This window comes from Chenopodium quinoa, unplaced genomic scaffold (assembly GCF_001683475.1).
Source record: "Chenopodium quinoa cultivar QQ74 unplaced genomic scaffold, ASM168347v1, whole genome shotgun sequence".
In the NCBI taxonomy this organism is placed as follows: Eukaryota; Viridiplantae; Streptophyta; class Magnoliopsida; order Caryophyllales; family Amaranthaceae; genus Chenopodium; species Chenopodium quinoa.
In genome coordinates this window covers 1,219,595-1,229,695 of record NW_018743218.1, presented here as the reverse complement: position 1 = coordinate 1,229,695, position 10,101 = coordinate 1,219,595, and the positions used below count along the sequence as shown (strand labels likewise).

The 10,101-nt window shown below is 35.8% G+C and overlaps 1 protein-coding gene across 1 annotated transcript; it reads left to right on the top strand.

Annotated features, from left to right (window-relative positions):
* The first annotated feature begins 2,651 nt into the window (after window positions 1-2,651).
* Window positions 2,652-9,290, top strand: LOC110734728 (vacuolar-sorting receptor 6-like). The gene is made up of 12 exons (XM_021914867.1): window positions 2,652-3,223; window positions 4,910-5,602; window positions 5,714-5,802; window positions 5,900-5,969; window positions 6,631-6,714; window positions 6,805-6,881; window positions 6,972-7,053; window positions 8,147-8,229; window positions 8,396-8,459; window positions 8,553-8,681; window positions 8,758-8,861; window positions 8,981-9,290. The coding sequence occupies exons 1-12, from the start codon at window positions 2,926-2,928 to the stop codon at window positions 9,104-9,106; spliced, it is 1,899 nt and encodes a 632-aa protein (XP_021770559.1). The 5' UTR covers window positions 2,652-2,925; the 3' UTR covers window positions 9,107-9,290.
* Window positions 9,291-10,101: the final 811 nt, after the last annotated feature.

Sequence of the window (10,101 nt, the reverse complement as noted above, 5' to 3'; positions counted from 1 at the left end):
AGGTCGCCTGGGCCCAATTTCCAAGGGAAGCCCAGTCAACCCTAGGTTAACCTAAACCTAGGGTTTGACACGTTTTCCAAGGTTATAAATACTTAAATCAATCCTCATTAAAGGGGATTCAGCAATTAATTACTCTGACCAAGAGAAGCCAAAACATATTAATCACCTTTACTTTTCCGCATTAATTACTCCTAAAACAAGCACTAACTTGACCGTCGAAGGCGGAGCTCCCACCACCCGAAGTCTCCGTTGTTTTGCAGGTAAAGGCGCACGGTTCCAGTCCCGGAATTGTAACTCTCCCGCAGGACATCAGAAAACCCCGAAACACTTCTAATCCAATTAGAAAGCACAACTAGAAATTTAAATCCATTTTAAATCACCTTAATTAATTATTAGTCACTATAATTAAAGTGAGCGCGGCTCTGATACCACTGTTGGGTTTCGTAGAGTTCGACTCTACGCGGAAGAGAAACCCACCCAAGACCCCCACACTAATTAAAGCGACTAAGCATGCAATCACTAATTAAACAACAATTAAAAGAGAGAAGGAAAAGACATTCTTACCCTTGGCGCGTGCTTCACTCGAATCCCGAGCTCTTACTTCAAAACTCAAACCCCGCAAATGCGAAGGTCTTCGACGGCTCGTACCCACAAACCCGACCCGAACGATCCAATTGCCGAAGGTTAGTCAGGACCCAACCAATAAAAACTAAAGTTTTACGAACTTAAGGTTTTCTCACTTTTCTAAGGAGATGCATTTTTAGTTCCACTCAAGTGTTCTTCCCAAATCTCAAAACCTTGGTATTATAGGGAAATGAACCTTGAATTCCCACTCTTAATCAATGTGGGAGATTTGCAATTTTCCCATTTTAGTTTAACTAAAACAAAAATAAAATTGTAATTCAATCAATAAGTTACAAGTGGCATAAGGAGGATGAGAGATTAGGTGAGGACCATTTCCAAGGGGGGGGGGGACCATAGCCTTGCTCCCCAAGGAAAATCTCACACCCCTTGGTCCCCACTAGCAAATCGGCTCTCCCCATCCAAGTGGTTGGCTGGCAGCCTGCCTTGGCTGCCAGCTAGCGCCTAGCACCAAGGCTGGGCAACCTGGCCAGCTAGCTAGCACACACACGCACAGCCCAGCACGCTGCTGGCTGGTGCGTGGTGTTGTGTGATGTTATGCGATTCACACACACACACATGTACAGTCCAGCACGCTGCTGGCTGGTGCAAGGTGTTGTGCGATGCTGTGCAAGGCTGCTAGTGCCTAAAATGCTAGCAAGGCCTAGCCTTGTGATGCTTGTTGGGCTAGCTGTGCGCCAGCGCCTAGCATGCTAGCAAGGCCTAGCCTTGCGATGCTTGCTGGGCTAGCTGTGCGCCAGCGCCTAGCATGCTAGCATTGCGATGCACATGCTAGCTCGAGATAGCCTAGTTCTCGCATGGCTAGGCCAATGCGAGGCTACGGCCTAACTCGAACTTGTAACTTGATTGATTTTGCATCTTGTCGAATTCTAAATTCGACTCGACTTGCGACGCTCGGTCTCAACACTCTACGCTCGATATCCGACGTCTTTGTTCGTAAAACTCAGACGACTCATCAAATCCTTCGGATTAGCTCATCGTCTCAGATCGGTTGTTCGATTAGGTTCGACCCGAAGGGTTCTGTCAAGATTAAGTTGTAATATTAATTGTACATTAATATTACCAATCGGAAGCGACCTCCACCTAGGCATTCCGATTACTTTACCTTACTGAAGAATTAGCTTTCCAATAATTCTGAACCCTCTATCGGAATAATACACTTGTTGAAAGGACACCATTCCTTTCAGTAACACATACTTTTTCACGGTATTTAAGAAAAGTGGGTCTTTCATGTTTTAATACACTCAAAATGAAGTTAAGAAACAGTTAGGAGACTAATTATGTGGGCGTGAGATCAGATTTGAATTAGGTTAATGATACAACTTTCCCTGTAATATTTTTACAATTATAGTATGTTCAAGTAGTATGACATTTCCATTTTAAGAAAGTGTTTTGATAATTAATAAACGGATATATATATATATATATATCATTAACGGGATAGTAGAAATAGCTTAACTAATTTTTTTACAAAGTAACATTAATATTCTATTAATTATATTAACAAGTGTCTTATAAAAAATTTTATTATACAATTAGTAAAATAATAAACTGGGTTTTAGTAAAATAACCATGCATAACACGGGTCTTAGACTAGATTTTTTATTAAGGTGGACTTTCATTAAATTATTGTAAGATGTGTTTAAGTTATCTAAAAGTATTTAAAGCTACCCTAAAATAATACAAATGTTACCATTTTCTTAACATAAATTTTACCCTTAAAAAACATCTATAATGTATTTAGATTAATAATAGTATTAGCCTTCATACCATATATCTATTAGAAATTACATATTGTAATATAATCAAACTCATTACAAATTAAACGTTACCCTTAAAAAAATATAAGTTACTATAAAAGTTGCTAAATTTATCTTTAAATTGACCATCTACAATAAAATTAACGGTATTTTGTCTTATACATGGGAAAAATATTTAGGAAATGAAGATGAAGAAAACAAATTTTTATATAGGAATGGACAGAGTAAGAAACTTGAAGTAAACGCACAACACAAGTCTTGTGAATAAAACCAAAAAGAAAGTCTCTAGTAAGCAAGTCCTTCTCTTGGCCTTCCTTCCCTCGCTTTCGAGTCTATTTAACTCCAATTTTGTCATTCCTATATACTCTTCCACCTTACATGATCAAATCTTGTTTGTTTCGTCAACCCAACTTCCATATATACCCCAACTAAACCACCTTACCTTATAAACAATACAATAAAAATAAAAACAAGTTTGGTTTTGGTTTTTCTTTTTTATTTTTTTTTTGAATAAAAAACAAGTATGAATAGGGAAGGGAGGTTGATGGTGGTTGTGTTGGTGGTGATAGTCGTTGCGACGCGATGTACGAGTGGGAGGTTTGTGGTGGAGAAGAACAGCATAACGGTGTTGCAACCGTATAGTTTAAAGGCAAAGCATGATGGTTCAATAGCAAATTTTGGAGTACCAGAGTATGGAGGATCAATGGTGGGTTCAGTGGTTTATCCTGATCATAATATTAATGCTTGTAAGAGTTTTGATGGTGTTAAGCCTTTTAAATCTCATACCTCAAGACCTAGTTTTCTCCTTGTTGATCGTGGAGGTTTGTTTTCCTTGCACCATTTCCTTTGATCGTTTGATTTTAAGTTGATTATTGACTTTTACTAGTACTCCTTAGCTCTTAATTTAAGTCAATGCAAATTTTCAAACCCCTTATTTTACGTTTGTTCCATTTGAAATATTCCATGTGTCGTATGCTGATGTGAATATAAATATTTTGTAAATTTAGTTACACATAATTAATGATACTATCGCTAAAAAAATATGGACAACTATGAAATTGTCATTAAAAAAATGTTAAGGATCGAAAGATTTAGTCATTACAGTAATTTTAATCAAATTCATGTCGTTAGTGGTGGGCCTCAGTGTTGAAAAAGTAAATAATTTCCGTATCAAGGTAGTGCTAACAACTCAAATTGAAGTATTGAACTCAAATTGTTCATATAAGGTAGTCATAAAAAACAAAAATTAATAAAAAAAATAATAATAATTATAAGGTGATTTTATATATATATACAAAAAATGTGTGTTACAAAATGTGGTTTTCTCTACAAGTTTTCCTGTATAATCCTAATTAAACAAGAGAGATAATACGTAGTATATTAAACCAATGTTAAGGTGATTGAAGAATTTCACTTGATTAGAAGCAAGTAGCAACACAAGCAAAGGAGAAAATTGTAAAATAGTAGATAAATTTTTGGTAGGCCAATTGGAAAATTAAAAACAAAAAGTATTAGATAATTAAATACCTTCTAATAAGAGAGTGAGGGATAGCTCAAGTGGTTTGAGCTCCCCTCCTGAGTCCAGGTGATCCAAGAATCGATTCTCATCCATCTTTGAAGGAAATCTAGGCTATCTAGCAAGACTAAATTGAAATAAAAGTTATAGGTTGCTCCCTTTAAAATGGAATTATCATTAAGCATATAATTACAATGATCGACTTGTGATTTATTTCGAGTATTCTTAGATTAATACCAATAATTAAGAAATATATTGAACGTTTATGTGTAAGTGTGTAACCCTTTATGTATAATTACGTGATTTATTTCAAGTATTCTTAGATTAATACCAACTCAGAAATATATTAAACATTTAGTCGTTTATGTGGAAGTGTGTAACCCTTTATGTATAATGGTGTATTTTTTGTTTTCACTCCCAAGATAAGCAACCTGCTCCTAATTATATCAACTATCAAGTATCAAATTCAAATGACGTGAACTTATAACTACCTACTCAACAACTCGGGATAGTAGCTGCTGAACAACAATCTAGGTATTTTTGTCAGAAAGGTGCTTAAGAAAAAACTTGAAAAGCTATCTCTCTACTGCTAAATTCCTTGACTTGTGTTGATCTAATTCATATGTTGCACTATCTTTATTCCTAATGCTTAATTCCATCATAATCTCGTGATAAAAAAATTTGACACACCCAAATAGTTTAAATACAGTTCGTTTGTTTCAATGATAAATAATTTTAGAAGAAAAACGGACGTTTTACACGTTAGAAGAGCTATTTTTCACCTTCGGAAAATTGTTTCCTACCCCTTAACAAACTAAAAAAGGAAATGGGAAATATTTTCCTACAAATGAACATTTACAGAAAAATAACATTGACATGAAAGTGAGGGATAACTCAAGTGGTTAAAGCTTCCCTTCTAATTTTAGGAGATACTATTCCTGTAAGAAATAAAAACAACATTGCTGACTTCATCTTCATTTTATGTCAATAGAATGCTACTTTGCCCTGAAAGCATGGAATGCACAACAAGCTGGAGCAGCAGCAGTTTTGGTTGCAGATAGCATAGATGAAGACTTAATAACGATGGACTCGCCGGAGGAAACTAGTGATGCAGATGGGTTCATTGATAAGCTTGAAGTCCCTTCTGTTCTCATTGAGAAAGACTTCGGCGATAGCTTAAAAGACGAATTGAAGAAGGGTAATGAAGTTGTGGTAAAACTAGACTGGTCAGAGGCAATGCCAAACCCAGATGGTCGGGTTGAATACGAGCTGTGGACTAACAGCAACGATGAATGTGGGATTCGATGCAAGGACCAGATGGATTTTATTAAGGACTTTAAGGGTCATGCACAGATTCTTGAAAAGGAGGGTTATACACTATTTACCCCTCATTACATAACTTGGTATTGTCCTGAGCCATTTCTACTCAGCAGTCAGTGCAAGTCACAATGTATAAACCGAGGAAGGTATTGTGCTCCTGACCCTGAGCAGGATTTTGGGGAAGGATATGAAGGGAAGGATGTTGTGTTTGAGAATTTGAGGCAGCTTTGTGTTCATAGTGTTGCGAAATCTGAGAACAGGTCATGGGTTTGGTGGGATTATGTTACTGATTTCCATATTCGGTGTTCCATGAAGGAGAAGAAATACACTAAAACATGTGCTGAGGATGTCTTGAAGTCTCTTAGTAAGTCATTCTAGTCAAACTATTTCCTTAGAAGTTTTTAGTACTGAGACTAGTGAAATTTTGGTCTGCTAATGTATTTTTGCCTAATAAATGCTGCTCTCATTCCAATAGATCTTCCGGTTGATAAAATTGAAAAGTGCATGGGAAATCCAGAAGCTGATGCAGATAATGAAATATTGAAAAATGAACAAGACAAGCAGGTATCATTACTTTAGCAGTTTCAGTGAATATTGTTTAAAATAACTTGGTACATTTTGAGCTATGACAATATAATGTTGTATCTCACTTTTAAAACAGATTGGAAAAGGATCACGCGGTGATATCACTATATTGCCCACATTGGTTATCAACGATGTGCAATACAGAGGTTAGTTTGGTATCAACTTAAATTAGATTGCAGAGCGAGCTGAAGATCTATACGAATGTTTCTCCTTCACAGTTCTGATGTCTAAAGTGAAAAAGGTTTTATACTAGCATATATAAATGACTTTGTTGCTAATGAAGTTGCTTTCATTTGAGTCAAATATAACTCGGTCTGGCTTGAAATCATTGGTATCGAAGCATGGTCTAACTTGAGGATGCCCGTAATCAGTGGAGCTGCTTAATAATCTTCTTATCAAGCATTTTTTTGTCCAATCTATGCTTTTCAATTACCTGAGAGAACTACAAAAATGTTTCCCTTGCTGCAGTATTCATTTGTAGAACAGTACATAAGTGCTCAGTGTCCTGATTCCTTTTACGGCTATTGTTTTGTTTATATTTTCCTTTGCAGCATTCATTTCTATGTAATAAGTAGGGTTTTTTATTCCAACTTCTCCAGTTGTTTCTCAAATATTTCGAAATGACAAGGTTTTTCCCTGCTTCTATATTGGGTTTTGTATAATGTAAATGAATTACTTTCATCTGTTTGATGCACATGCCATGCCTAACACTTGAAAGAATGCATCTTATTACTCAAAACAAACCTTGTGCATAAGCAAATTGATCGAAAGACCCTAGATTCTCATCTATGTGTACCATTTTGCTAGGCAAACTGGAGAGAAGTGCTGTACTGAAGGCCGTATGTTCTGCCTTCAAGGAAACAACTGATCCACCAATATGTTTGTCAGGAGGTTCATCTGCAAGTCCCTATCTACAGTCGCAGCAACTTTAGCTCAGTTTCTGTTGTTGATATTTAATTTGCTTGTTAAAAAAACCTGCAGGAATTGAGACTAACGAGTGTCTTGAAAACAATGGTGGATGCTGGCAGGATACACAAGCCAACATCACAGCCTGCAAGGTATTAGGTTTTCTTCAGGTCATAGTTGTACTTTCCATATGTTTCAGAGCTGTTATTTTCACAGATAATTATTTACTTAACCGCTACCAGGACACATTCCGAGGAAAAGTTTGCGAATGTCCTCTTGTGGCAGGAGTTCAGTATCAAGGAGATGGTTATACAACATGCAAAGGTAATCTGCTTCTGCATTACAAATTTATAATGATATCAGTTTATACTTCCATAAAAATTGTCACAAACCAGAATCTATTACTAGTACTAAACTAGTAAAATTATGATAGTAACTGTAAAATCATATTACAGAACTGTACATAATGCAATGAACAAAATTACAAGTTATTAAGCAATTCAGATTTTCTTCTCTTCTAGTAAAAAACATTTTTATGGAAGAGAAGACTATAAATTGCACTAAAAGTCAGACACCGATGCATATCTGAAATTCCAGTTTCATTTTTCACTTTTGAAAGATTATTTTGGGAAAATAGTTTAATATAACCAGGTCATTAAGGTTGATACAATTCTAAACAAAAGCTTTCACCAGCTTCTTGTTTTCTCAGGTTGTTAATGCTAAATAGTTTAAAATAAACATGTTATTAAGGTTAATAGTTTAGTACGAAGTCAAGCCAACAAGTTTAATAATCTATATCTGCTCAATCAAATACGCAGTACTTCATAATCTAAATCCTTCAGTTTGTGTCCTCTCTAGTTGGTTTAGTCTTTCTTCTCATTATAATAACAAATGGCACCAAAAAAGGCTCAACCTAAACAGAAACTGAAGGGCACTACAAATACATTCCAGATTTCATTTTCATACTTCTCATCAGGTGTTTGGTTCACATAATTAAGGTATCACGTATTGGTTTAGAATGGTTTAAACCCATACCTTATGTTTGTTTTATGATTTTAAGAGTTTCAAATTCGTACTTCAAACACCCAAGGTTTGGGGTTTAGAAACCGGGGAGGAGGGGGAGTGAGTTTGGCTCGTTCCCATACTTTAACGTGTATATCAAATAAAAGAAAAAAAAAATTAAAAAAAAAACTTCATTCTATAATCACACCAAATATATGGTATTAAGAATCAAGTTCAAAACCCATACAACCAAGGTTTTTTCCTGATGTCAACCCCATACCAGGTTACGAACCAAACGCCCCTTTAAAGGAAATCCGAATTTGTTAAAAAATTGTTACATGACATGTTGATTGTTGGTAGCTACTGTCAAGTTCCACAATTTCTTTTTACAGCTCATGCATGTTTCATTTTACAGCTCATGGACCGGGCCGATGTAACATAAACAATGGTGGTTGCTGGTCAGAAACAAGGAATGGCAAGACTTTCTCGGCTTGTTCAGTTCAGTGACTCTAATTGTTTTGTCATACTGTTTCTCTTTATGTATAAATCAGTTTCATACTCTTTATGTATGAATCAGATTCATATTCAATCCATTATGAATCTCATGAACACTGTGACTTTTTTTTTTTTTTTTATTTAAACTTACCCTTTGAATGTAATTCAGGCATTAGATCTTTCTGGCTGCAATTGCCCGGAAGGCTTCCGTGGAGATGGCCACAAGTGTGACGGTTGCCACCTCTGTTCTTTTCTGCCTTCCAATCAATCTTAAGCTATTAGCAAGAAGTACCAATATAATTTTTTATTATTTTTTCGAATGTCAGACATTGATGAATGCAAGGAACACGCTGCTTGCCAGTGCTCTGGATGCAGCTGCAAGAATACATGGGGTGGTTATGATTGCAAGTGTGGAGGAAATCGCTTGTATATGAAGGATCAAGACACATGCATAGGTGAATTTCGCTATCTTTTTATACACCCTAAGCGCACATCATTTTAGATGCTAAGAATTTTACTACGTATCTACAGAAAGAAGCTCCTCAAAGTCTGGATGGTTCCCAACTGTCTTAGTGCTAGCCGTCTTGGCTGGTTTCGGCTCAGCTGGGTATATATTTTACAAGTACAGACTCCGGGTAAGTCTTAGTAATTGCTCTCTGCTTATGATTATAGTATCTTGAATCATCAATGCCTAATTACGATATTCTGATTATGGCATCGGAAAGGCTGACATAACTTCTCATTTCATATGCAGTCTTACATGGACTCTGAGATAATGGCTATCATGTCCCAGTATATGCCCCTTGACAGTCAAAATCCCAGAAATGCTGAAACCCAAAACTCGGAGATTGAACCTCTACGGCAACATTCTTCAGTTTGAATCAACTAAAATGTAGAAGAACGAGTTTTGATGTGTAGATATGTGAAGGAGATACATAACGTTTTAGAGCATCCATAGTTGGTTGATTATACAAAACACAATTATGTACACGATAATGAGCTTTTTTCTTATCGCATGTAATGCATATATATAGCACTGTTAATTTGAAAACCGAACCATGAAACTGCCTGCTACCGATCTAACCTAACTGAACAATTTGGAGCCCCATGATAAGGAAAAGAAAATAGACCCAGGCCATTTATTCAGCCCGAATCCAAATCCAACTAAACCTAACTAAATGTTATTGACCTCCTTAAGAACCGTACCAAATATTGAAGGAGTTGTATCCTTAGTCGTTTGTGCAATTACTAAATATATATAAATTAGGATTAATTATGGAGATAAATAATTTAGTCATTTTACGTGGTCATAGCCTTTGCTAGAAACCAACTATGATATGTGGGTTTATTATGAAGCCCATTGCTAATTTAATTGAATCCAAGGAGGTCACACAATACAATATTGGTTTAAATCAAAATCTATTAAAGCCCAATAGTGGGTCTTGATGGCAGATTATTTGTGATTAGAGTTTTACTTTTATATGTGGTTGACCTATAAAAGTAAGTTAGACAACCCTAATTAAATACACTGTTATTTTCTGCCTCTGTGGACTGATTAGAGGAGCAACTCTTGGGGCTCAAGATCTCCGCGGTAGAAAGCAAACGAGGAATTCACGCATCAAAGGTGGTAATTCCTAACCTTAGTATTGATACTTATTATTATATGCATATGATAATGTTTAGATGTTAAGAATATGATTCTTGAAATTCCGCTAAGCACATCTAAATCCCTACAGTGGTATCAGTTAGCCAAATGCATATGTTAATTTGTTTATATTTTGTATGCGAATTTTGTAGTTTTAATTCAATTCGGAGAGGGATTTGATATATGGAATAATTTGCATAATTAAAAGTTGTTTTAATTGATTGGAATTA

What these genes read in the sequence shown, in the direction of transcription:
- LOC110734728 (XM_021914867.1), top strand. Translation starts at nt 2,926, where the DNA reads ATGAATAGGGAAGGGAGGTTGATGGTGGTTGTGTTGGTGGTGATAGTC. An exon ending in ACCAATATGTTTGTCAGGAG is followed by an intron (nt 6,715 to 6,804) that starts GTTCATCTGCAA and finishes AAAAACCTGCAG; the next exon opens with GAATTGAGACTAACGAGTGT. An exon ending in AGACTTTCTCGGCTTGTTCA is followed by an intron (nt 8,230 to 8,395) that starts GTTCAGTGACTC and finishes AATGTAATTCAG; the next exon opens with GCATTAGATCTTTCTGGCTG.